This window comes from Coregonus clupeaformis, chromosome 3 (assembly GCF_020615455.1).
Source record: "Coregonus clupeaformis isolate EN_2021a chromosome 3, ASM2061545v1, whole genome shotgun sequence".
Classification (NCBI taxonomy): domain Eukaryota; kingdom Metazoa; phylum Chordata; class Actinopteri; order Salmoniformes; family Salmonidae; genus Coregonus; species Coregonus clupeaformis.
Genome location: NC_059194.1, coordinates 22,850,050 through 22,877,832, shown reverse-complemented (window position 1 = coordinate 22,877,832; position 27,783 = coordinate 22,850,050). Strand labels below are relative to the sequence as shown.

Genomic DNA, 27,783 nt, shown 5'->3' with positions numbered 1-27,783 from the left:
TTGAACCCCTGCTGTCTCTGACTCCACACCCACCCTGCCCGGCCATCTAGATGTGTGAAAGTTAGTGTATAAGCTAATGATCCATCATGTATGACATTCCTGGGAGTGTGTAAACTTTTGTATGTTCTCTATAGTTATGTACTTGAAAATGTATCAATGGACCAATTCGGCACATTTGGGCAGACTTGATACAAAATAGTCCAGTATTGCAATGCTTCACTGGATCAATCTGAAACTTAGCACACACACTGCTGCCATCTAGTGGGCAAAACCTAAATTGTGCCTAAACTGCAATATTATATTGTGGCCTTTCTCTTGCATTTCAAAGATGATGGAACAAAAAATTAAATTTGAAAACGCATGTTTTTTTGTTTGTATGATCTATTACCAGATCTAATGTGTTATCTCCTACATTAATTTCACATTTCCACAAACTTCAAAGTGTTTCGAATGGTATCAAGAATATGCATATCCTTGCTACAGGCAGTTAGATTTGGGTATGTCATTTTAGGGTGAAAATGGAAAAAAAGGGTCCGATCCTTAAGAGGATAAATCACATTTTATTTGTCACATGCTTCGTAAACAACAGGTGTAGACTAACAGTGAAATGGTTACTTCCGAGCCCTTCTCAAAAATGCAGAGAGAAATATAGAAAAATAATAACACAAAGAATGAATACACAATGAACGTTAATGCATTTTTGTACGTTATTACACATTGATTACAGTCACTCGTATTTCATATGTCACAACGATTCACCGATACGTATGCTATGATGCTGGTAAAGTTTTGTCTCGCAGACCTGCCGCTGCTGCACGATCGCAGGCAAACTTCCCCAAGCGCTGGACTGGTCATAAAAAAGCTAGCTAGCTGATGTATGCAAACAATGTTCTTCCCCAAAAACATAGCAAAATGACAATCTGTTTCAGTAGCTATAGTTAGCTAGCTAACCTACTATGTGTATTGAACACTATTCCAGAGGGGAAACAATACAACGTGGATGTTTTGTAACCTGATAACTCTGAGGACGACGTTGGGAAAAAAACACTTGGGTACTGAGTAGACTTATACCCCATTTCATTGATCCCCACTCCTTAGGTAAGGCTGTACAGTGCAATATGAATGTTAATACGCACAATAGGCTGACTGGGGAGGTGATTTCCCACAGTCAAAGTCCCGCAATAGGAGCTACGATGCTAGTATTTGCGTAAACTCTTCACAGTTGTGTTCTGTGGGTGTCACCTAGTAGACTGATACCCCATTTCATTGCTCCACATTCCAACCTTGTTTAACATTATCTAGTCTAAATATGGCATGATTCCAATTGCAAAAGCTGAAGAACATACGCACATCCAGGTAGTTTCTGCAGGTGTTGGAGTTGTAGGCAAACTCATGGAAAACAGAAAGGAAAACGCTGCTCATGCTCCCAGGTGATATTTATTTATAACAACAATTGTAACCATCGGCATCACTTTCAGAGGGACTTTTATTTTGAAGGTGAAATGCAAATTCCACTATTGTGGCTGGCTAATCCTTATTGTGACTAGCTTCACAACACAACCTGGTCCGGTCAAGCCATACTAGCCAGATGAAGCTAGCTGGCTGCTTATAACGTTAGTTTTGGGCAACGGGGTTAAGTAGCTGGCTAGCTAGTTATTTCAATAGGAGAACAACAAGTGGCTACCTAGCTAATACTTATTCACATGGATTCCTAAATCATTGCTAAGAATATAGAAAATGACTGCAGTTTCTACTGGTCATTGTTTTCAGGCTGGTTGCATTGGTGCTAGCTAGGTACCAAACTAAAGCTAGCTAGCTACCCCAGAGGTTGCTGATAACATCTGTATCAAAGATAATTGCCAACATTTTGGATCCTGCTTGTTTGATCCTGATCTAATTTCAAATGCTCACAGATGTTTTCCCATTCGGTCGAACAAATAGTGCCTTATTACCAACGCAGTATTGTACAGCTTTGACAGTAATGGTGGCGCTTGGTGTTATTTGACATGTATCTGTTTTGACACGCAAGGGGGTCTGTGATCTACCATAATTCCATCTTTGGTCTGACAGACGTTTACGTGACAACCAGAATGCATTGTATGATATCAACAAACATGGCGCCACACATAGCTGCAATTAGCTTAGCATTAGCTCATCATAATCAGTACAACCTTCAAAAAAGTATTTTACACACATCATATGTGTCCATTACAATCTATGCAAGAATCGGAATGCATGATTTGTCACCAGTACTTGAAAACGTGAATAAAACACGGATACATGCATACGGTGTGCTACAGTAGAAATTACAACACATATACAGAAACTATAATGATAACGTAATAAGGCACTTTGATAGGAACTCACACATGTCCAAAGTTATCAGTAGTGAAGGCAATGCGGGCGCCAGCCGAAAAATGTGCCAGGGAGGAAAATTTAGTTTTTGGGCTCTCGTCGAAGAGAGAACTTTGTCAGACTCAGGAATGCCTCAAACGTAAATTGTCTGCAACAGTGAAATCGGTAACTTCTGTGAATTAATGAGGCGGAACACACCTCAATTCAAACTGTTGGTAGAAAATAAAACTGGTTAGAAAATAATTTGACATCGACATGTTGAAACAGCCTATAGATAATTAGCAGACAGTGTGCCTTGGTTTGAGGGAAGCGTGGGTTAACGGTCTTGTTGTGTAACAATCACATTTTGGAACAGTGAGTGCATTCTCACATCACGCGCATAAAGAAACCTCACGCTGGGGCGACCGTTAAAGATATTTGGGTACTCACGCGTGAAAAGGTTAAAGGTCTTATTCACATTGGCTACGGAGAGCGAGATCAGTCGTCAAGAACTGCTGGTGCTCTCATGCGTGGTTCAGTGTCGCTTGCCTCGAAGCGAGCATAGAAGCCATTTAGCTCGTCTGGTAGGCTTGAGTCACAGGGCAGCTCGAGGCTGGGTTTCCCTTTTGTAATCTGTGGTAGTTTGCAAGCCCTGCCACTTTCGAGCGTCAGAGCCAGCATGGTAGGATTCGATCTTAGTCCTGTATTGACGCTTTGTCTGTTTGATTGCTCTTCAGAGGTCATAGCGGGGTTTCTTATACGCGTCAGGATTAGTGTCCTGCTCCTTGAAAGTGGCAGCTCTAGCCTTTAGCTCAGTGTGGATGTTGCCTCCATAGCTTCTGGTTGGGATATGTGCATACATTCACTGTGGGGATGATGTTGTTGATGCACTTATTAATGAATCCGGTGACTGATGTTGTAAACTCCTCAGTGTTATCGGGTGAATCATGTAAACATATTCCAGTCTGCTAGCGAAACAGTCCTGTATCTTAGCATCCACTTCATTGGACCACTTCTGTATTGAGCGTGTCACTGGTACTTCCTGTTTTTAGTTATTTTGCTTGTAAACAGGAATCACGAGGATAGAATTATGGTCAGATTTGCCAAAGGGAGGGCGAGGGAGAGCCTTGTATGGGTTTTTGTGTGTGGAGTAAAGGTGATGTAGAGTTTCTTTGCTTCTAGTTGCAAAGGTGACATGCTGGTAAAAACGAGGTCAAACTGATTTGTTTCCTTACATTAAAATCACTGGCCACGAGAAACGCTGCCTCTGGATGTGCATTTTCTTGTTTGCTTATGGCCCTATACAGACAGCCCTATACAGCTCGTTGAGTGTGGTCTTAGTGCCAGCATCGGTTTGTGGTGGTAAATAGACGGCTACGAAAAATATAGATAACTCTTTTGTTAAATAGTCTGGTCTGCAGCTTATCATGAGGTATTCTGAGGCGAGCAAGAACTTGAGACTTCCTTAACATTAGAGATTGTGCACCAGCTGTTGTTAACAAAGAGAGACCCCTCTCATCTTACCCGAGGCTGCCGTCCGATCGTAACGATGCATGGAAAAGACAATGAGGTGTATATTGTCCTTGTTCAGCAACGACTCCGAGAAACATAGGCTATTACAGTTCAGTTACATTCGCCAACAAAACAGAGGGCAATGGCGGTCTAGATGCTCGCTGACCTACTCTAATAATAACGCCACCTTGCTTGCCTTTTTCGCCGCCTTCTCTTTCAAGTCCCAGCGATCAGGACTGGTCCGGGGTAAGCATAACTTTGAGATGCTGACTCTTTGAAGTAGAAATCTTCATCCAAATCGAGGTTAGTGATCGCTGTTCTGATGTCCAGAAGCTGATTTCGGTCATAGGATGTGGCAGAAACATTATGCACAAAACAAATTAAGATCAGCTTAAGAACCGACACAAAATAGCAGAATTGGTCAGGAGCCTGTAAGACTGCAGCTATCCACTGCAGTGCCATCACTATTCTCCTCATGAGTCATAGGCTAAGTTTGTGTGTGTACACTGCACAGTGTTTGGGAGGTTCAGCGGGTGCATCTTTGTTGGTGTGTGTGTTAGGGGAGGTAAGTGGATTAGCAGTCTAATGCTTCAATCTTATTACCAGCCACGCACAATTAAATTGACACAAGTGACCGTAATCTAATTTATCGTCAAACACTAGCGCAAATGACGGACTTTCAGACTTTGTTTTCCCATAATGTCCTACTACTCAATCACTTTCTTCCTGGTCACTTGCTGCTGTTGCAGGTGCAGCAGAGATATCCACTACATTGCTAAAATTATGTGGACAACTGCTCTTGTTCCAAAATCATGGGCATTAATATGGAGTTTGGCCCCCCTTTGCTGCTATAACAGCCTCTACTCTTCTGGGAAGGCTTTCCACTAGATGTTGGAACATTGCTGCAGGGACTTGCTTCCATTCAGCCACAAGAGCATTAGTGAGGTCAGGCACTGATGTTGGGCGATTAGGCCTGGCTTGCAGTCGGCGTTCCAATTAATCCCAAAGGTATTCGATGGGGTTGAGGTCAGGGCTCTGCATGCAAATCAAGTTCTTACACACCGATCTCGACAAACCATTTCTGTATGGACCTCGCTTTGTGCATGGGGGCATTGTCATGCTGAAACAGGAAAGGGCCTTCCCTAAACTCTTGCCACAAAGTTGGAAGCACAGAATCGTCTAGAATGTCATTGAATGCTGTAGCATTAAGATTTCCCTTCACTGGAACTAAGGGGCCTAGCCCGAACCATGAAAAACTGCCCCAGACCATTATTCCTCCTCCACCAAACTTTACAGTTGGTACTATGCATTGGGGCAGGCAGCATTCTCCTGGCATCCGCCAAACCCAGATTCGTCCGTCGGACTGCCAGATGGTGAAGAGTTCATCACTCCAGAGAACACTTTTCCACTGCTCCAGTGTCCAATGGTGGCTCCAGCCCACCACTCCAGCCGACACTTGGCATTGCGCATGGTGATCCTAGGCTTGTGTGCGGCTGCTCGGCCATGGAAACCCATTTCATGAAGCTCACGACAAACAGGTCTTGTGCTGACGTTGATTCCAGAGGCAGTTTGGAACTCGGTAGTGAGTGTTGCAACCGAGGACAGACAATTTTTACGCGCTCTGCGCTTCAGCACTTGGCGGTCCAGTTCTGTGAGCTTCTGTGGCCTACCACTTCGCTGCTATAGAGCTGCTGCCTATGCTGTCTGACAAAATCACTGTTTTAGTAGTTCTTCAAAGTAAATAAGGCATACTTTTGTTTGCTGAATACCAACAATCACTTACAGTGCCCTCAAAGTATTCACACCCCTTGACTTTTTCCACATTTTGTTCCATCCTGAAATTAGAATGGATTAAATTGAGATTTTCTTGGTCACTGGCCTATTACACACACACTACCCCATAATGTCAAGGTGAAATTATGTTATTTGAAAAGAAGGGCATCTAATTGATTAGATGGGTAAAAAAAAAAGCAGAGATTGAATATCCCTTTGAGCATGGTGAAGTTAATTACACTTTGGATGGTGTATCAATACACCCAGTCACTGTAAAGATACAGGCGTCCTTCCTTCTTAACTCAGTTGCCGGACAGGAAGGAAACCGCTCAGGGATTTCACCATGAGGACAATGGTGATTTTAAAACAGTTACAGAGTTTAATGGCTGTGATAGTAGAAAACTGAGCATGGATCAACTATATTGTAGTTACTCTACAATACTAACCTAATTTACAGTGAAAAGAAGGAAGCCGGTACAGGGAAAAAAATATTCAACAACATGCGCCCTGTTTGCAACTAAGCACTAAAGTAAAACTGCAAAACATGTGGCAAAGGAATTAACTTTTTGACCTGAATACAAAGTCTTATGTTTGGGGCAAATCTAATACAACACATTACTGATTACAACTCCATATTTCCAAGCATACAGTGCATTCGGAAAGGATTCAGACCACTTGACTTTTTCCTCATATTGTTACGTTACAGCCTTATTCTAAAATGTATTAAATCGTTTTTCCACCTCAATGTACACGCAATACCCCATAATGACAAAGCAAAAACAGGCTATTAGAAATGTTTGCAAAATCATAAAAAATTAAAAACGGATCATATTTACATTACATTTTACATTTTAGTAATTTAGTAGACGCACTTATCCAGAGCGACTTACAGTTAGTGAGTGCATACATAATTTTTTTTTTTAATACTGGCCCCCCATGGGAATCGAACCCACAACCCTGGCATTGCAAACGCCATCCCTGCCGGCCATTCCCTCCCCTACCCTGGACGACGCTGGGCCAATTGTGCGCCGCCCCATGGGTCTCCCGGTCGCGGCCGGCTACAACAGAGCCTGGATGGATACATAAGTATTCAGACCTTTTACTCAGTACTTTGAAGCACCTTTGGCAGCGATTACAGCCTTGAGTCTTCTTGGGTATGATGCTACAAGCTTGGCACACCTGTATTTGTGGAGTTAATCCCCTACTCTGCAGATCCTCTCAAGCTGTCCGGTTGGATGGGGAGCGTTGCTACACAGCTATTTTCAGGTCTCTCCAGAGATGTTCAATCGGGTTCAAGTTCGGGCTCTGGCTGGGCCAGTCAAGGACATTCAGAGACTTGTCCCGAAGCAACTCCTGCATTGTCTTGGCTGTGTGCTGAGGGTCGTTGTCCTGTTGGAAGATTAACCTTCACCCCAGTCTGAGGTCCTGAGTGCTCTGGAGCAGGTTTTCATCAAGGATCTCTTTCCCTCGATCCTGACTAGTCTCCCAGTCCCTGGAAAACATCCCCACAGCATGATGCTGCCACCACCATGCTTCATCATCGGGATGGTGCCAGTATTCCTCCAGGCGTGACGCTTGGCATTCAGGCCAAAGAGTTCAATCTTGGTTTCATCAGACCAGAGAATCTTGTTTCTCATGGTCTGAGAGTCCTTTAGGTGCCTTTTGGCAAACTCCAAGCGGGCTGTCATGTGCCTTTTACTGAGGAGTGGCTTCCGTCTGGCCACTCTATCATAAAGACCTGATTGGTGGAGTGCTGCAGTGATGGTTGTCCTTCTGGAAGGTTCTCCCATCTCCATAGAGGAGCTCTGTCAGAGTGACCATCAGGTTCTTTGTCACATCCCTGACCAAGACCCCTCTCCCCGATTGCTCAGTTTGGCCGGGCGGCCAGCGCTAAGAGGAGTTTTTGTAGTTCCAAACTTCTTCCATTGAAGAATGACGGAGGCCACTGTGTTCTTGGGGACCTTCAATGCTGCAGAAATGTTTTGGTACCCTTCCCCAGATCTGTACCTCGACACAATCCTGTCTCGGAGCTTTACGGACAATTCCTTCGACCTCATGGCTTGGTTTTGTGGGACCTTAAATAGACAGGTGTGTGTCTTTCCAAGTAATGTCCAATCAATTTAATTTACCACAGGTGGACTCCAATTTGTAGAAACATCTCCAGGATGATCAATGGAAACAGGATGCACCTTAGCTCAATTTCGAGTCTCTTAGCAAAGGGTATGAATACTTAAGTATTTCTGTTTTTATTTGTAATACATCTGCAAAAATTTCTAGCCCTGTTTTTGCTTTCTCAATATGGGGTATTGTGTGTAGATTGAGAAATGTTTTAATTCATTTGAGAATAAGGCTGTAATGTAACAACATTTGGGAAAAGGGAAGGTGTCTGAATACTTTCCGAATGCACTGTAGTGGTGGCTGCATGAAGTTACGGGTATGCTTGTAATCGTTAGACTTAGGAATTCTTTAGGATAAAAAAAGAAACGGAATGGAGCTAAGCCCAGGCAAAACCCTAGAGGAAAACCTGGTTGTCTGCTTTCCACCATACACTGGGAGATGTATTCACCTTTCAGTAGGACAATAACCTAAAACACAAGGCCAAATCTACACTGTAGTTGCTTACCAAGACAGTGAATGTTCCTGAGTGGCCAAGTTAGTTTTGACTTTAATCTACTTGAAAATCTATGGAAAGACCTGAAAATGGTTGTCTAGCAATGATCAAAAACAAATTTGACAGTGCTTTAAGAATTTTGAAAAGAATAATGGGCAAATGTTGCACAATCCAGTTGTGGAAATCTTAGACTTACCCAGAAAGACTCACAGCTGTAATCACTGCCAAAGGTGCTTCTACAAAGTATTGACTCGGGTGTGAATACTTATGTAAATGAGATTTCTGTATTTCGATAAATTTGCGAAAATGTCTAAACATGTTTTCACTTTGTCATTATTGGGTATTGTGTGTAGATGGGTGAGGGGGAAAAAATTTATTTAATAAATTTTGAATTCGGGCTGTAACACAACAAAATGTGGAGTAAGTCAAGGGGTATGAGTACTTTCTGAAGGCAATGTAGGCCATGTTTTTTTCAGGTAGAGATACCTCGCGAAGCAACTGCTTTCTAGCCCTCTCGATCGCACGTTCTCTCGTCTCTATTACACACCTATTATTATAGCTCCGTGCTCAACACAGATAGGACAAGTAGGCAGGCACGCAATGGATTATGGTCATTGTAGTTAATTACCACGTTTTCTGCACTAAACAATGTGGAATTTTTAGGGCCTTCCTCTGACATCGCCTGGTATAGAGGTCCTGGATGGCAGGAAGCTTGGCCCCAGTGATGTACTGGGCCGTACCCACTACCCTCTGTAGTGCCTTGCGGTCGGAGGCCCAGCAGTTGCCATACCAGGCTGTGATTCAACCAGTCAGGATGCTCTCGATGGTGCAAATATATAACCTTTTTGAGGATCTGAGGACCCATGCCAAGTCTTTTCAGTCTCCTTAGGGGGAATGGGTTTTGTCGTGCCCTCTTCACGACTGTCTTGGTGTGCTTGGACCATGTTAGTTTGTTGGTGATGTGGACACCAAGGAACTTGAAGCTCTCAATCTGCTCCACTACAGCTCCGTTGATGAGAATGGGGTCATGCTCGGTCCTCTTCTTAATACATCTCACATTTCAGGCTTGATCTGATTTATCTCTACAGAAACCGTGCATTGAGCTCACAGAAAAAACATGAACAAAATGGATTCAAATAATTAAACAGACGTCGGTCAATTAGTTGTTTAAAACCCCATCGCTCAGCACTATAATGCATGAAAGCGACGCTGTATTCAGATATCTCCAGGCTAGGGTGAGTCAAACTGACTGCTGCAGAATCAGACAGGACGATATGACTCGTGGTGTGTCAGTGCTGCATCAGTCATGCGTGCATGTATGAGTGCTCATGTATTCTGTATCATTGACCCTAAGGCACTCTGCTTTTATCTGCTGACATGGTGACCTGGAGAAATTGACGTCACAGCGCGGTTTAAGTAATGGTTGGTTGTTGCGGTAGCATCCGCTTCTTCTTCCTCTTACAGGTTTTATTGATTAGTTTACTTCCTCAACACAAGAGTGGGAGGGAGGTTAGGGGTGAAGGTAGAAGCCTCAGTCATAGATGGAAGCGGAAGAACAGTGACCGCAGGAAGTGGCAGCGAGATTAGTGGCAACTTTGAACTGTTGCTGTACCCCATAGTCCAACCAAGGTCCATGAACTAAGAGAACTGAGCTTGAAGCGCTGAATCGGGTGTGGAACAAAGGGCTTGTGCACACCCTGCTGCTTATCTTCAGTAAAGACCTCTGCTGTAGAGGAAATGGTTTCTAGTGGTTTACCATAGTGTGGTGGTGTAGTCGTGTCTTCACTCATCCCCAAAGGAGAATCCATAACATCCTGTTTCTTAGGAAGGGCCTGTGAAAGGAAGGGTGGGGGGAGGGAGGCAGCTATGTTTGCATTGTTCAACGATACTCACAGCTGACTTCCGATAGGCTTCAAGGATAAAATATCTTACAACTTACTTGAAAAGGGTGAGCTGCAGCAATAGGTCAACTAGGAATCTGCTTAAAGCGACTGATTTTAAAAAATATATATATATATCTGGTTGAAACGACTACAAAGTGTAAATAGGATCATTTTGGTCAAAGTCGGTCTCGTCCAAAACAGAGATTTGGGAGATTATTAGGGGTAAAAAGGTATGTCACTGAAATGAAGGGTACGTAACAGTTTTCCTTGAGTTTGGGTTTATTTCAATCCTGCCCACAGCTGGCAGCACCCACTCAATCATCAATTTGGAGGGAAGCTGCACGCGATCCGATTGTAATGCCCAACACACTAGGGTTTAATAGCGTGAACCAGGTTGCCGAAATGTACTGTGATTTCTCGCCTAAACTCACTCCACGTTTCCCGTGATAAATAACAGAGAAACCAGTATATTGTAATACATGTATTACTATGAACAGCAGGATGGGAAATGGAACTGTTATATGCAATGTCTAAATCTGTCTTCTCATGGCCTTCTCTATGATCAATCATCAACGCTCAGTGTGTCTGTAATAGCCTATCCTATTGCTTATGCTGAAACTGTACACGCGACCTTGAAATGCAGTTAGTAGGCATACAGTAACAAAATTGGCTCCAATGTTTGAGCTACCGGTAGGGTAGGCTTTTATTGTAATGCCACAGAGGCAGAATGCAAAATCTGCAAGGGCAGAATAAAATGTAGCCTACAGGGGGTTCAACAAGTAGATTGATCGAACAGGCAAGCCTACACCCCCAACACTTGCGAGGCAAATGCAGAGAAGGGGCTTCAGCAAGTGGGGGGGGCTTTAGCAGCAAACCTCCTGGAACGATAGTCTTACCTCAAGCCGACACAAGCACTGGATGAAATTCTAGCAGAAATGGCTGCGATTGATGGGTTCTCCTACCATACCATTGCAAACAGCATTGTGCTACACACTATCTGCCAGACTGTTCCACCGTGTGCTGCAGTCCAATTTCATCTTGAGCTCCTTCCCGAACTCTTACTTTACGTAGCCTACCCCTGTAGTTTTTCATCACTGACCTCTGACTTGCGAAAGTGACACGCAAACTTTCTCCACTGTGCTGCGCAGCTCCCCTCTCAGCTCGTAGCTTACTGGGTGCGTTTCTTCACGCTCCCAATCTTCTTCAACACCAAGTTTATGTAGCTATATCTAAATCTGGCATCTCTACAAGGGACAATATTGACAAATTTCAATAGCACAAAATGTCAATGACAACTTCAAACCAACCATAAATTGTAGAAATTCATATACAAATATTGAAAGCATTTAATGAGAACTAAAAGGTGTGAAACATGATGGATGATTGACGCTGAAGCAAAATCAGTAATTTCAGCCCCCCTTAAACACACACAGTCTCAACCGCACTCCAATGCCTTCACGCTTGTGCTCACTCACACAAACTTCTCATTGTTCCAGTGGCCTCCCAAACTAACAGCTGCGAATTCCCCACTCTCTGTGGTTTACAATCAGACCCACACACCAATGACCAAAAAAACTTGCTCAATCACACGCAGATTCCTTATTTGTAAATGATAACAAAAATGTGTTTGGAGTTGTGGTAATGATGGGTTTCACTAAATGAATGTGTGGAATGGCAGACTGGGTTTAGCTGGCTTTGTGAATGGGGTCACTGTGACCGAGGCTTGCCTTGAGATGTTGTTGTCTCCATACTGGACCCACAGTTCTCTACTACGGTTTGTTGTGTCTCAACTAGGGACTTTTGTAGCGATTTGACCTGACACAGTCTGAGGAATGTAAGCTCCGCTTTTCTTTTATTCAACACTCCTTATCTTCTCCCTACTCCTCCCCTCTCTTTCGCTCCTGCCTGTAGGGTAGATAACAGTTCTGTGCTGCTGTCCTGAGTCTGCCCATATAAGGGCATGTGTTACTAGACAGGAGTTTGTGCAGGTGGGCAGTGGCCTTTGGCTGTGTGTGTGTGTGTGTGTGTGTGTGTGTGTTAAAATGTCATCCATCCTCATCACTACTTCACACTCATCTGATTCCTGATCCCCTCTATTCCTAAATAAAGCAACCCTCTTGAGAAATATTTCTCCCTTTTTAAACAATAGAAATTGTATCTCTAGCTGCCTCTTCTGCTCCTGTGTCTCATCCTTCCTACCTCCTTTTTTCTCACACCCACATCCACTGCTCTTCTGGAGTAGCAGAGCAAAAAGCAACAAGGGAGCGGGAATCGGCCTGCACTAGACATGAAACGGGACGCGTGTGTGGTGAGTCACCAGACATACAGGAGCAGACGAGGCAGCTAGAGGTACTACTCAGTGATGTCATTCCATCCTGGCCATCTCTATCCTCGCTGTAGCTTGGTCTCTGACACGTTCTCTCACACTCTCTCTCTTGTTCTGCTTTCTCGTTCTCTCACACTCAGTCCCCCACAGGTGAAACTGTGAGTCAGCCCCCCCTTCCCATTTCACAATACACCTCTGTTCCTCCTTTCACCTTATTACCCCTTGTCAACACCTCTCGCTCTTTCTCTCACACACACACCTACTGCAAGAAGTGTGAGTGCAGCTCCTTGTTTGTTGCCTAATGGTAAAAGTCCTAATGGTAACAGGCCCACCAAGAAATCTGACTGCCGATAGGTACTTATCACAGTAGGAGGCCATTACCTTCTCTTGCAAGGACAAAACATTTCCCTGCTTTGTACCGACCTGATACCGACAAACCTGTGGTGTATTCATTAGGGAAACAGTTTAAGAACCAAACAGAAGCAAATGGAACAAAATAGGGAGGGACCTAGCTGAATTCGTCCAATACAAACTCTTGTTTGTGTTTTCTGTTTGGAATAAATTGTTTGTTGTCAAATGTTTTGCAACAGAATCGGCATAATGATTACACCCCTGCCGTTTCTACTTGTAGAATCGCAGTGCTCGTCAGTGGCCGAGAACTTGACTTTGAGCCAATCAGAGAGTACGAGTTGATTTTCAGAAGCAGTTGTGCGAGTCCTGTGTGTGTGTCTCTTCGGTCTCTCCCCATGCCCCTCCCTAGCCAAACCGGTTTGACAGGTGTATGTGTCCATGCTTGTTCGTGTGTGGCACCTTGTTATAGTAACCTTTTAAAACATCTCATGCACCCCTGGTTCCTGGTTTATCAGCAGATAAGCAAGTAATTACTACTGTCTGCCTGAGCCTTTATTTGTCTGGCTCCAATTATACTGTATGGTATCTAGTGCGTTCTATTGTGTGCTCTGAAGAGGCTGGAACTGAAAGAAACCGTGAGGGAGCGGGATGAAAGAGGGGACTTTGACAGAGGGGGAGAGATTGGTATAGAGAAAAAAGGTGCGAAAGGGCTGAGGGGGAGAGTGTGAGCGAGAAATAGTCTGGGGGAGAGATGGACGGACAGTACTGGAGGGCTTTAAAGAAAGAGAGGAGAGATTGTTCCTAGGAGTTGGTGTTCTTGTCTCTCTGCTAATGGTGTGTTTCGTCTGGCCCAGAAAAGAGCTGCAGTCTCAGCTGAGCCACAGCTACTGTACTGATAAAGCTAGTGTAATATAGGTGTGTCCATTGTATTGTGTCTGGCGGGATAGCCACTGGGCTGTTTCGCCATATGAACAGATGCATCTATACATGGTTACATTCGGGGGGTTTTCTCAGCAGCACTTGTTCAGCTCTACATACTCAAGTGTTGTTTAGCGATCATCTTACTGCATTCTTAAACTTCTAAATATGTATTTTCACTCTTTCCTTCTCTTTGTTTCTCTCTGTCCCCCTCTGTAGTTTATTTTGCCCTGTCCATCCTCCTCCTCTTTGGGCCTATATCTACTCTACCCATGAGCCCCTGCAACTAGGGCTCAGCCTTTGACCTTGGCCTGACCTCTCACCTCTTCTCCAAAGCCACGCCCCTTGGTGAAGGTCTGTATATCTCTGCTCTTTTGCTCTATACCGAAACTTCTGTACTTTTCCGATACAAAAAAACCCCTGTTCGGTACTAGAATTTGTTTAGTTCGGTACTTCTGTCATGTGTTTCATGTGAGTCTGTTTATCAGCGCAGCCTCTTTATAGCACGAAGAGCAAAGTACCTTCTCCACTTACTCATTCTGTCTGGGCTGCATTGTTAGCATTGTATGCTGCACAGAAGTTAACACACTTGAATAATGCAACACGAAATGTTGAAAATGTTCCTAACTGTTCGCAATACCATGTCCACACAGGCTAGAACACTTTTACAATGCAAGATTGTGGTCCTCTGTAGCTCAATTGGTAGAGCATGGCGCTTGTAACGCCAGGGTAGTGGGTTCGATCCCCGGGACCACCCATACGTAAAAATGTGTGCACACATGACTGTAAGTCGCTTTGGATAAAAGCGTCTGCTAAATAGCATATTATATTATTATAAGATGATACCGGTAGCTTCCTTCTTTAATTGTACTAGACTAACTTGCCTTGCTAGCTTACTGCTGACGCAAACGTCAATTCACTACCCTAATACTTTGTTTGTGATAATATGCAAACAATAATGCAACATATGGAGATTTTTTAAAAGCTGATTGTCACCAAAAACATTACTTCACTTGGTCTCCCTCGCTTCCTGTCTGGGTTCCACCAGATTCACAGTCAGATTCTGCCTCACAAATTACATCATTACTTTCTTAAAGAAACAGCGCACACTTTTATAAAATAATTGTGTATTCTATGCAAATGTTGTTGATCAGATGCATATAAAATTGTTTCATCTGTAGCCCCATGAAATCAGCTAAAACAAGTTCAACTCGATGCATGCACACACTCCTGTTGAATAATATGCAATCAACTGTGTTGTGAATAGACCTAGGCTACATCTTGATTTACCCAGTTTATCAGAGATTTACCATTCAAATAAATTATTACCTTTTGTTGTTTTGTAGTTAGATTGGTAAAAACAGTCATTATGATTGTATAATTGATCATTAATGCATACATGGCTGTCTCTAAACTATTGACATAACGTTTTTCAAATGTAATGATATTTAACTCAAAAGGTGCTCAACGATTTAACAGAGCAGTAGCTGAGTTTATCTGTCTGGATCGAGCCATTCTGTGACTGGCTCACACGCATTCTTTTTTGTGTGTTATTGCTTTGGTATTAAGGATAGTGATTGTATCGCGTATAGTGATAATAAACCTGATGTCGAATTCAAAATGTAGAAAATAGTAAAAAAGAAAAAGACCCTTGAATGAGTAGGTGTTCTAAAACTTTTGACCGGTAGTGTACTTCTATCTTTGACAGCTGGTCAAACCTCTTAGGGATTTCATGATGAGATTTGAGGCTTCCTGCTCTTTGCTTTAGTGCGGTTCATACTGCTATGGAGGTGTGTGTGGTTCTCTTTATAGTGTATGCCGTGTGTGTGTGTAACGTGGCTCGCTCTCTGTAGAGTGTAGGTTTGGGCGGTATCCAGATTTTCCTATCGTCATACCGTCCTCTCATCCCGGGATTTACGGTATTACTGGCTTAGTACTCAAGGGGGCGCCAAAAAACACAATGCCATTGGGCGTCTATTACCAGAATGCTAACAAAATTACCACAGGTAATAGCGAATTTCCATGGAGGCTACTAGCTAAATATGCTTATGAGTGCAAGTGAAAATAAACTAATTGCAGATAGTTAAGCCAGCTGACTAAAGTTATACATATATAGGTAGGCGCTACCAAATGTCATTTTTGGGGAGTTTGGACAGTTACAAGCGAATGTGAACGAGAGACATTGTGCAAATAAAAAAGTTTTGAAGCATGCTTATCTGAAGGCAGAACAGTACCAACAGTACCGGCTCTTGAGCAGCATATGTACACACTGTGTCTGTCTGGAGTCGCTAGGGCAACGGGCCTGCCTGCTCTGCTCAGAGAAGAGGGGGGAGGAGCAGATGGGCTGAGAATGGAAATAAGAAAAAACTAAAGAAAATCAAGATGTCAGTGGCAGATATACAAATAACTCATCCAAAGGGCTTTGACTTCTCAAACATGTCAGAAAGCTAGCACAATATGATGACACGTCACCTTATTAATTCATCCACTTAATTAGATAACCTGACTCCTAAGTTTAACTTGCTAGTTAACGCAGAATTTTGCGTTTTTCGCATAAGAAATATCTTGTAAACGCAGAGCTAAAATACTCCTTTTTGTAATTTCAGCTCAGCATCACTCATTTTGCCCTTCAGTTGCACTTCTGTCAGCAGACATTCTCTGACTGATGTTTAGCTACTTTTCTCCAGTACTTTTCTCCAGTAAAATGCAAGATTAACTTTAAGCAAAACATTTAGGAAATGTAGCTGGCTACATTCTTTCTATGATAAACATTAGAAATATGATGGCCATGCATTGTTTTTGACTAAAAATACCTTGCTTTTTCATTGTAAGCTCATTTACTTGTGTGGCTGCCAACCAAATAGCGTTGCACTTCTGTTCACGTTTTATATTGAAAAATGAATGTGTTGCACGTCCCTGATCACTCTTGAAGCAAAACACTGACTTTCAATATAAAACGTGACCCCTGTCAATACACAGCTGGACTCACCTGCTCCCGCTTTCTTCCTTTGCTATTTACAAACAAACGTGACTGTCTCAACTGTTCTGGGGAACTACAGTGAGCTTCATAATGTGACCGGTGAAATGAAGAACGCATTCTGCTTTATCTCCTAACGTATTGCACAAGTTGACTGCAGGTATTTACTTAAGTAGCTACAAATATAAACATTTATTGAAAAACTTTAAAGAAATAGTTTTGACGGTATTGAAAAACCATCCCGTGGCTATTGCCAAATACCCCGGTATACCGCCCAAGCCTAATAGAGTGTATGGAGCTGTGTGTGTGTGTGACTGCTCTCTCTGTAGAGTGTGTGTGTGTGACTGCTCTCTCTGTAGAGTGTGTGTGTGTAACGGCTCTCTCTGTAGAGTGTGTGTGTGTAACGGCTCTCTCTGTAGAGTGTATGGAGCAGTGTGAGAGCGCTGCGACTCTCCTGGAGTCGGTAAGGGAGCAGGAGGTGCAGTTTGAACAGCTGACCAGAGCGCTGGAGGAGGAGAGGAGGAGAGTGGGCCTCCCCAGCCCCCCGTCCCGCCCCCTCCCCCACACACAGGTAACACCCCAGCCCCACGTCTCCCCAGGGGAGATTTCCTAGGGTCGTTTCTAGATGCAGGCGAAAAGACCAGTCATAACCTAATCTTTCCTTCTATCCATCCCTCCATCATCCAGTGATTACTGTTATCACCCTCCATCCATCGCATCCAACCCCATAATCCATCCCTCCGTTCCTCCACTGGCGCCCTGGATTGTGTGTGGTACCTGTGCGTTGTATTTCAACCCTTATCCTTTAACACACTACTGTGTGTGTTTACATATCTCTACAGCTTTAACATGCCATGCGTTATACGTCACGTACCTCTGCATAACTCCATCTCGCACCACCACACTTACTGCACTCCCATACACCATGCACACAAAACCTTCATACCACCCTTACATACCTTTGCAGGCCTCTGTCATGTAATTACAGCTATTCTCATCTTTGCCCCAGCATGTTGTGGTTAAAACTGCACCTGGAATGCTGCAGTCAGTTTTCACGCATGCAGCCTCATTCTACCACTAAGATCATAATTTTAAACGATGCACAATGTCAACTAAGAGGAACTACTAATATGATTATGGCCTCCTATGTTATGTGATCATGTGTTTCTCCACAGCAGTGAAGTCACTATGCTTTACCATGCAGTTAGAGCCGTGAAGAGACATGGAGAATTCCTCTGTTTTACTGAGTAAACATCGGCGGATGGGGAAGGTGAAGGGGTTGCCTTTGTTGTCATCATGTTAGCAGGGCTAATTGGTTTAAGGTTGTCCAGTCATTCTCCTCTACCATGCTTAGTGTCAGCGTGTTAAGCAATGTTTCATGACTGTCACTGGGTGGGTGTTGCCTCTCCCGGTTCAGGTGTTCTTGTTTGTCTATTTTGACTTAAGTATAATTCCACGTTTGGACACTGATTCATTTGCTCCCATTGGAAACAACAGACTGGGGTCAGTTATAAAAAAATTGTGAGTCTGCACTGCAGCCATGGAGCCACCTTTTTTTAATGTGTCCTACTTCCATCCATCCTTCATTGAAGTGATCTAACATGAAATGAGTGGTGAAAGAAAAGCAATGGTTGGGTCATTGATTACCTCAAAGGGAGAAGGAAAGGAAGGATGCATTTTCAAAGTATTAAAATGTGGCCGATGACTGAGGTATTGAGAGAACAAGGTCAGCTTGCTTAATGTGTCATGACGCCAGCAGTGTTCGGGTGGTTGTAGGGAGATGTTGTAGCCTAGGATACAACCCAGTTGGATCCTCTGTAATGTCTCTAAAGACGTCTGTGGATATCAGTGTGTTCTCTTGGTTGACGGTTTCTCTCCTCCTCAGAACGGGCGTCTGGGGGATGCAGACATAGAACGACTGAAACTGAGTGAGGGATACATTAACGGGACACAGGTGTGTGCTGGTAGTGTGTGTGATGCCCTGTGTGTGTGTGGGATGCCCTGTGTGTGTGTGGGATGCCCTGTGTGTGTGTGTGTGTGGGATGCCCTGTGTGTGTGTGTGTGTGTGGGATGCCCTGTGTGTGTGTGTGGGATGCCCTGTGTGTGTGTGGGATGCCCTGTGTGTGTGTGGGATGCCCTGTGTGTGTGTGTGGGATGCCCTGTGTGTGTGTGTGTGTGTGTGTGTGGGATGCCCTGTGTGTGTGTGTGTGTGTGTGGTGTGTGTGTGTGTGGGATGCCCTGTGTGTGTGTGTGGGATGCCCTTGTGTGTGTGTGGGATGCCCTGTGTGTGTGTGGGATGCCCGTGTGTGTGTGTGTGTGTGTGTGTGTGTGGGATGCCCCGTGTGTGTGTGTGGGATGCCCCGTGCGTGTGTGTGTGTGGGATGCCCCGTGCGTGTGTGTGTGTGGGATGCCCCGTGTGTGTGTGGGATGACCCGTGTGTGATGCCCTATGTGTAACATTGTGTTTACAGTACAGGATGGTGGACCCAGCGCATGGCGCTCTAGACGAGAGCTACACACCAGAAGGTGATTCCCTGGAAGTACACTCAGTCTTCTCAGACGATGGAACCAATGGACGGCAGGCAGGGAACGCGGTACGAACACGCACACTTTGTACTGTAACTGAAAATAATTTTCTCCATGGAGGACAAACGATTCTCTACAACTTCCTGTCTCATGGTGATGTACTTCCTCTTCTTCAGATGAAGAAGATGATCACCTCACGTACCGTCCTGCCCTCTGATTCGATGTCCATCGACGGGGGAGTGTCCGTCTCGGTCATGGGCGGTTACAGTGCCACTCTGGACCGTTCCTACAGGCAGGGTGGAGGGGGGGACTACCCCACAGCCACGGTCCCTAGGAACTACCACTACGGCCCCGCGGGGGGGTACGACGACTACAGGAGCGCCCCGCCCTCTGAGGCCTACACCAGCCTGAGCAGGGGCATACACATGGACGACCGCTACAGGTCAGACCACTGTCGTTAAAGTTTCTGAAAACGCTAAAGAGCACTGTAAAGAAATAAATTCTAGTATTCCTTTGTGAAGATTCCCGTATCTTTGGGATAATTGATCTTCTGTCTCTCTCCAGACCTGCGGATGGGTACAGGACCCTGGACTCTGGGTACCGCGCCCCCAGCAGACAGCAGCTGGACCCCTACGCAGCCCAGCCTCAGGTGGGGCGAGGGGTGAGGGGCATGGGCAGTGCCCTGGAGTTGGGGGGCATGCGCTACGCCCACCAGGGCCGCTATGGCATGGAGGATGACCAGAGGAGTCTGGGATATGATGACGTGGAGTACAGTATGGCTCCTCCCACCATGCATCCAGGATACGGAACTATGCCACGACTAGGCCCAGGCCCTGGAGGACTGGACAGACGCAGGCTCAGGTACACACACACCACTCTGATATGTATGTACACCATACTCCGATACAACACACACACTCTCACTAATAGGCTACACACACACCAATTCACTCGTGTCTGATTGTCTCTTAGGAGTTGTGAGGACACTTTGGAAGGGGACGTGGGAGGAGTCGACCCCTACACCTGGGGCGTCAACATGGAGAGGGGAAGTATGGCGTCATTGGACAGCACCCTGAGGAAGGGCCCGCCCACTTCCTGGAGACAGCCGGAGCTTCCGGAGGTCATCGCCATGTTGAACTACAGGCTGGACCCGGTCAAAACCAACGCTGCTGCCTTCCTCCAGCACCTCACATTCAAGAATGACAAGGTAACACACACAAACCTTTTATACCTGCAAACACACAGAAATGTATTGAAATTATGGATATTACAAGTGTTAAAGTACTGCTGTCAGCGTTTTTAGGATAGGTTTGGTGTGTGACCATGTTGGTTGTGTAGGTGAAATCGGAGGTGCGTCGTCTAAAGGGGATCCCTTCTCTGGTCTCGTTGCTGGACAACCCCAAGAAGGACGTACACCACTCGGCCTGCGGGGCGCTCAAGAACATCTCGTACGGACCAGACCACGACAACAAGATCGCCATCAAGAACTGTGACGGCATCCCTGCCTTAGTCCGGCTACTGAGGAAGGCCAGAGACCAAGACCTCACTGACACCATTACAGGTAATACTACTGTTCAGTCCCTCCAGGATTTCAAAGGGATTTTCTGTGCTGTTTGCTGGCAAATATGCAATGATTTTGACCAATTTGTCGCGAAATGCACTGACGAGGGAGAAAGTTTGTTGACGTGTGGCTTGATTGAACCATATGTGGTAATTGTGCTGATTTTGCCACCAAATAAATTATCACAGAGTCCTGGAGGGACTGACTGTTCTAACTACTCTGTAATACTTGCATTACTATTACCGTACTATTTATGGGACAGTAAAACACCAGTATTACCATGTAGTATTCCTACTATACTTCAGCTTTATAACCTCTACTATAATTCCTTATTATTGGACCCAATCAGAGAATAGTGTCATGGAGATGACCAAGAACGCATCTCCCTCTTCTTCCTCAGGCACATTGTGGAACCTTTCGTCTCACGACTCGGTGAAGATGGAGATCGTGGACCACGCGTTACACGCCCTCTCAGACGAGGTGATGGTGCCGCACTCTGGCTGGGAGAGAGGGAGTGACGGAGGGGAGGAGAGCCTCAAACCACGACACCTGGAGTGGGAGACAGCCCTCACCAACACAGCTGGCTGTCTGAGGTGCGTGGAGGGAGAGGAAATGGACGGCAGGAGATTAATGGAGGAGGGAATGGAACAAGGAAATATGTATTGGTCAATTCCGGGGAAGATTAACCATTAACGTTGTATCTATATATTTTTTCTTGTTCAGAAACGTGAGCTCAGAACGTAGTGAGGCCAGGCGAAAGCTGAGAGAGTGTGCAGGATTGGTGGATTCATTGATGTACATTGTCCAATCACAGATCAACCGCAAAGATGTGGACAACAAGGTGTTAAACCCAACCCGTAGCTTCTAATCCATTGCTTATGCACATTTTCTTTCACAATTACATACTTGAATAAAGACCCTTTAAAACCTTCCCTGTCTCTTTGCAGTTGGTGGAGAACAGTGTTTGTCTGCTGAGGAATCTGTCCTATCAGGTTCACCGAGAGGTTCCCGGCTGCGAGCGCTACCTGGAGGCTGCGCCCCTAAACCAGGGCCCCACCCCCGGCTCCAACAAGGCCGGCTGCTTCGGCTCACGGAAGGGCAAAGGTCAGTAACTGGCGTGTAAATCCCCAAAGGTTGATGTCTGCGCCTCCGTTTAAATCAAATTAGCATAAGAAAATTTGTTTTGCTTATTTGAGCTGTTCTTGCCATAATATGGACTTGGTATTTTACTAAATAGGGCTATCTTCTGTATACCCCCCCTACCTTGTCACAACACAACTGATTGGCTCAAATGCATTAAGAAGGAAAGAAATTCCACAAATTAACTTTGTTTCAAGGCACACCTGTTAATTGAAATGCATTCCAGGTGACTACCTCAAGAAGCTGGTTGAGAGAATATAAAATAATTTTTCCAGATTTTTATAGTTAGTAGAACCCCCCCCCCACACCCCCCAGCTTAGTCTCTTATTGGTTAAAGGTCATAGTTCAGCCTGTGTTCTCTATGGCTAGAGGTAGAAAGTTTCCCTTAACCCCAGATCTAGGATCAGATTACCCTCTCCCCAGTTCTGACTCATTAAACGGGACTAAAGCTGTGGTTAGTGGCAACATAATCCTACTCTGTGTGTGATGTTTGGGTGCCAGGGGCTGGATTTTGCTCCTGTGGTTCTGATGGGTTTGTGCTTGTTGGTAGCTGGGATACTATTTCAGTTTTTCACACTCTCCACTGTCTCTCCCTCCCTCTGTCCTCCACCCATCCTCTTCTTGTGTTCCTGTCCTGTTTAGATGAGTGGTTTTCCAAAGGTAAGATTCTCTTCAGCTGCGTTTATGCAGGCTGCCCAATTCTGATCTTGTTTTTCACTAATTGGTCTTTTGACCAATCAGATTAGCTTTGAAAAAGATCTGATGTGATTGGTCAAAATACCAATTAGTTGAAAAGATATATCAGAATTGGGCTGCCGCTGTAAACGCAGCCTTCTTGGTGGCGTTTTGTACTGTGGCTGAATAAGGGCTTTTCCTAACGCTGGCTGGTCTTAACATTGCCTTTACTTAGTCTGTAGATTTGTAAATGGGACTTGACAAACGGAGTGCATGCTGTTCAACTAGTGCATGATACCATGATGTCATTCTGAGGAGAATCTGCATCTGTTAAAAAGGGCTGAGGTGGAACAGATTCAAATGCACCTAATATTTATTTTTACATCTACTTCGATCGGAATGATCTCTAGATCGTTTTGTCCTCTCTTCATCCCCACTCATCATCCTCTCTCTCTCTAGGTAAGAAGGATGCGGATGACGGGAGTGCGGACCAGGTTGATATTCCAAAGAGGACGATGCCTGCCAAAGGTGAGTCAAAACACCATACGAAAACACAGCAAACACAGAATCAGTTACTGAAATCCCTCTTCCTACCAGGCTATGAGCTGTTGTTCCAGCCAGAGGTGGTGCGTGTGTACACGTCCCTGCTGAGAGAGAGCCAGAACCCCTCAGTGCTGGAGGCCGCAGCCGGGGCCATACAGAACCTGTGTGCCGGACGCTGGACTGTGAGTGGACGGCTTCTGACCTCGCACCTTTTCCTCCTTGTCTTACGGATCTTTTTCTGATCCATAGCATCACCCCAATGATGTTGATCGCAGCTTACTCCCTCTCCCTCCCTCTCTGTCCCTCAGTATGGTCGCTATATCCGGGCCACGGTGCGTCTGGAGAAGGGCCTGCCCATGATGGCAGAGCTGCTGGCTCATGGGAACGATCGTGTGGTCAGAGCCATGTCCGGAGCCCTGAGGAACCTGGCCATCGACAACCGCAACCGCGAGCTACTCGGTAAGTTGGTGTGTGTATCAGATATCGCATGTTAGTTATCACAACTTCACATGAGGAAATACGTTTTTCATCATTATATAGAAAAAATGTAATTCCTTTCTGGATTGTTTCAGATCCACTCTTTAGTGTATGTATTGTTGTATCTGTCCGTCCTGTCCTCCCATAGGTAAGCACGCTGTGCCCCACCTGGTGGCAGACCTTCCGGGTGGCCAGAGCCAGTCGGCACGACCTCTGTCTGAGGAGACGGTGGTGTCTGTACTGAGCACGCTCACTGAGGTGCTGGGCAACAGCCTGGAGGCCGCCAAGACCCTCAGGGCCTCCCAAGGCATCGAGAGACTGGTGCTCATCAACAAGGACGGGTAAGAGAGGGAGAGAGAGTGTTTGTGCGTGGAACTGACGCTCATTAACAAGTGTATATTCTTGGCGTTTATGTGTGCGTTTGTTTGAGACGGATAGGTCAGTGTCCATACAGTACATGTCTAACGGAGTGTCTGTCTATTGGTCCTGCAGTAAGCGCTCTGAGCGGGAGGTACGTGGGGCAGGCCAGGTGTTACAGCTGGTCTGGGGGCACAAGGATCTGCGGCGCCCCCTGGAGAAGGACGGCTGGAAGAAGACCGACTTCATGGTGAACCACAACCCCCCCGCCAACGGCCCCTCTACACGCACCAATGGGACATATGAGGACACTACCATGCCACTGCTAGACAGAGGTGACTCTTGGAATAGAGTTGTATTTGCGTCAGACTTGCTTCTTAACAGCAAGTGAAAGCTAGACGTAAAATGTAGGAATTTTAGGGAAGCAAACAGAATGTAATGGTTTTTGTTTTTTCAACAGGGGAGAAGAGGGACATGATTCCACTGAATGACCTAGGGCCTGGTGCGTATCCATAGGAACACTGACAAAGCCAAGCCCAGCTATTAGTTTATTTTTCTATCAATGATTCATGCTCTTCCTCCCTACATCTTAGAAGCCTACTCTACACTGGACCAGAGGGAGAGGAGACACACTCTGGACAACTCCCTCAACGCCACAGACACTTTACAGGTAACACACCCCTGCCCTGTACACGTTGTTTCTTTCACTTAAACACACTTGCCTTTAACCCGTTCTCTTTCATTCACACCTTTTTAAAACGTCTCTCTATTTTGCCTTTTGGTTGACGACCACCATCTCTACTCACGGTATCTTTCTCACTTTCACAATCTCTCACTCTTTCTCTCTTTCTCGTTCCGTCTCAGCGTGGGGTGTATGGAGGCAGAAAGGGTTCACTGCCTCTGTTGGACTCCTACGATGGTTAGCCCCCCTCCCCTCTCTCCCTCTGCATGTAACAGCATGGTACGTTTCACCTCTTGTCCTGCATGGACTCTATATCTCCATCCTTTCTCTTTGATACCTATTGCCTATCTCTGCTGTAACACTGTCAATATTGTGTTATTTCAGTACCTTGATTTTGTACATAGTATAGTGTGCAGTGAAAACTGATTGAAGTTCAGGGTACGAATACTGTAGTAGTATACAATAGTCAGTGTTTCCACTAGTTTTTTATTGACTATAATTGTATACATTTTTCCATGGCAAAGAGCAAAAGTGAATTTCCTACAATTCTATGCAGTTTGCCATGGCCATTTGTGTTCTTATGTTCAAACATTATAACAAAACCAATGGGCACCCCAATCGGGGCCCTTGGCCATGTGCCCTGTCAGTAATCCAGCAATGGCAAAAAATAGCCCTGACCTCAACCCCATGAACACCTTTGGGATGAATTGGAACGCCGACTGCAATCCAGGCCTAATCGCCCAACATCAGTCCCTGATCTCACTAATGCTCTTGTGGCTGAATGGAAGCAAGTCCCTGCAGCAATGTTCCAACGTCTAGTGGAAAGCCTTCCCAGAAGTTATAGCTGTTATAGCAACTCCATATTAATGGCCATGATTTTGGAATGAGATGTTCGACAACCAGGTGTCCACATACTTTTGGTCATGGGTTGTGTGTAATAAATGTATATATTACACACACTGAACAAAAATATGAACGTAACATAATTAAGTGTTGGTCCCATGTTTCATGAGCTGAAATACAAGATCCCAGAAATGTTCCATACACACAAAAAGCTTATTTCTCTCAATTGGTGCACAAATTTGTTTTCTTCCCTGTTAGTGAGCATTTCTCCTTTGCCATGATAATAATATAATAATAATATGCCATTTAGCAGACGCTTTTATCCAAAGCAACTTAGTCATGTGCGCATACATTTTTACATATGGGTGGTCCCGGGGATCGAACCCAGTACCCTGGCGTTACAAGCACCATGCTCTACCAATTGAGCTACAGAGGACCATACCACCTGACAGGTATGGCATATCAAGAAGCTGATTAAACAGCATAATCATTACACAGGTGCAACTTGTGCTGGGGACAATAAAAGGCCACTCTAAAATGTGTGGTGTTGTCACACAACACAATGCCACAAATGTCTCAAGTTGAGGGAGCATGCAATTGGCATGCTGACTGCAAGAATGTCCACCAGAGCTATATATATGTATGTGTGTATGTATATGTGTGTGTGTGATATATATATATATATATATATATATATATATATATATATATATATATATATATATATATACATAACACACACACACACACACACACACACAGTGGGGAGAACAAGTATTTGATACACTGCCAATTTTGCAGGTTTTCCTACTTACAAAGCATGTAGAGGTCTGTAATTTTTATCATAGGTACACTTCAACTGTGAGAGACGGAATCTAAAACAAAAATCCAGAAAATCACATTGTATGATTTTTAAGTAATTAATTTGCATTTTATTGCATGACATAAGTATTTGATACATCAGAAAAGCAGAACTTAATATTTGGTACAGAAACCTTTGTTTGCAATTACAGAGATCATACGTTTCCTGTAGGTCTTGACCAGGTTTGCACACACTGCAGCAGGGATTTTGGCCCACTCCTCCATACAGACCTTCTCCAGATCCTTCAGGTTTCGGGGCTGTCGCTGGGCAATACGGACTTTCAGCTCCCTCCAAAGATGTTCTATTGGGTTCAGGTCTGGAGACTGGCTAGGCCACTCCAGGACCTTGAGATGCTTCTTACGGAGCCACTCCTTAGTTGCCCTGGCTGTGTGTTTCGGGTCGTTGTCATGCTGGAAGACCCAGCCACGACCCATCTTCAATGCTCTTACTGAGGGAAAGAGGTTGTTGGCCAAGATCTCGCGATACATGGCCCCATCCATCCTCCCCTCAATACGGTGCAGTCGTCCTGTCCCCTTTGCAGAAAAGCATCCCCAGAGAATGATGTTTCCACCTCCATACTTCACGGTTGGGATGGTGTTCTTGGGGTTGTACTCATCCTTCTTCTTCCTCCAAACACGGCGAGTGGAGTTTAGACCAAAAAGCTCTGTTTGTCTCATCAGACCACAAAGATCTTCTCCCATTCCTCCTCTGGATCATCCAGATGGTCATTGGCAAACTTCAGATGGGCCTGGACATGCGCTGGCTTGAGCAGGGGGACCTTGCGTGCGCTGCAGGATTTTAATCCATGACGGCGTAGTGTGTTACTAATGGTTTTCTTTGAGACTGTGGTCCCAGCTCTCTTCAGGTCATTGACCAGGTCCTGCCGTGTAGTTCTGGGCTGATCCCTCACCTTCCTCATGATCATTGATGCCCCACGAGGTGAGATCTTGCATGGAGTCCCAGACTGAGGGTGATTGACCGTCATCTTGAACTTCTTCCATTTCCTAATTATTGCGGCAAAAGTTGTTGCCTTCTCACCAAGCTGCTTGCCTATTGTCCTGTAGCCCATCCCAGCCTTGTGCAGGTCTACAATTTTATCCCTGATGTCCTTACACAGCTCTCTGGTCTTGGCCATTGTGGATAGGTTAGAGTCTTTGAGTGTGTGGACAGGTGTCTTATACAGGTAATGAGTTCAAACAGGTGCAGTTAATACAGGTAATGAGTGGAGAACAGGAGGGCTTCTTAAAGAAAAACTAACAGGTCTGTGAGAGCCGGAATTCTTACTGGTTGGTAGGTGATCAAATACTTATGTCATGCAATAAAATGCAAATTAATTACTTAAAAATCATACAATGTGATTTTCTGGATTTTTGTTTTAGATTCCGTCTCTCACAGTTGAAGTGTACCTATGATAAAAATTACAGACCTCTACA

The 27,783-nt window shown here is 44.9% G+C and overlaps 1 protein-coding gene across 8 annotated transcripts in view; it reads left to right on the top strand.

Annotated features, from left to right (window-relative positions):
* The window catches only part of LOC121542158 (catenin delta-1-like), a 45,658-nt gene that overhangs the window by 3,998 nt on the left and 13,877 nt on the right, over window positions 1-27,783 (top strand). For 2 of the 8 annotated variants that reach the window (XM_045207610.1, XM_045207609.1), the window contains exons 3-22: window positions 13,928-14,062; window positions 17,105-17,256; window positions 18,571-18,639; window positions 19,156-19,278; window positions 19,387-19,652; window positions 19,775-20,071; window positions 20,183-20,417; window positions 20,549-20,771; window positions 21,172-21,364; window positions 21,495-21,612; window positions 21,719-21,875; window positions 22,554-22,571; window positions 23,046-23,114; window positions 23,184-23,311; window positions 23,438-23,588; window positions 23,755-23,947; window positions 24,099-24,298; window positions 24,424-24,465; window positions 24,557-24,633; window positions 24,828-24,882. In XM_045207610.1, coding sequence (XP_045063545.1) covers window positions 17,110-17,256; window positions 18,571-18,639; window positions 19,156-19,278; window positions 19,387-19,652; window positions 19,775-20,071; window positions 20,183-20,417; window positions 20,549-20,771; window positions 21,172-21,364; window positions 21,495-21,612; window positions 21,719-21,875; window positions 22,554-22,571; window positions 23,046-23,114; window positions 23,184-23,311; window positions 23,438-23,588; window positions 23,755-23,947; window positions 24,099-24,298; window positions 24,424-24,465; window positions 24,557-24,633; window positions 24,828-24,882 — 2,761 coding nt within the window. In that variant the 5' untranslated portion in view covers window positions 13,928-14,062; window positions 17,105-17,109. Of the gene's footprint in view, window positions 1-13,927; window positions 14,063-17,104; window positions 17,257-18,570; window positions 18,640-19,155; window positions 19,279-19,386; window positions 19,653-19,774; window positions 20,072-20,182; window positions 20,418-20,548; window positions 20,772-21,171; window positions 21,365-21,494; window positions 21,613-21,718; window positions 21,876-22,553; window positions 22,572-23,045; window positions 23,115-23,183; window positions 23,312-23,437; window positions 23,589-23,754; window positions 23,948-24,098; window positions 24,299-24,423; window positions 24,466-24,556; window positions 24,634-24,827; window positions 24,925-27,783 lie in introns of all 8 variants that reach the window. The other 6 variants (XM_045207613.1, XM_045207611.1, XM_045207612.1 and 3 more) reach the window with 6 other exon arrangements.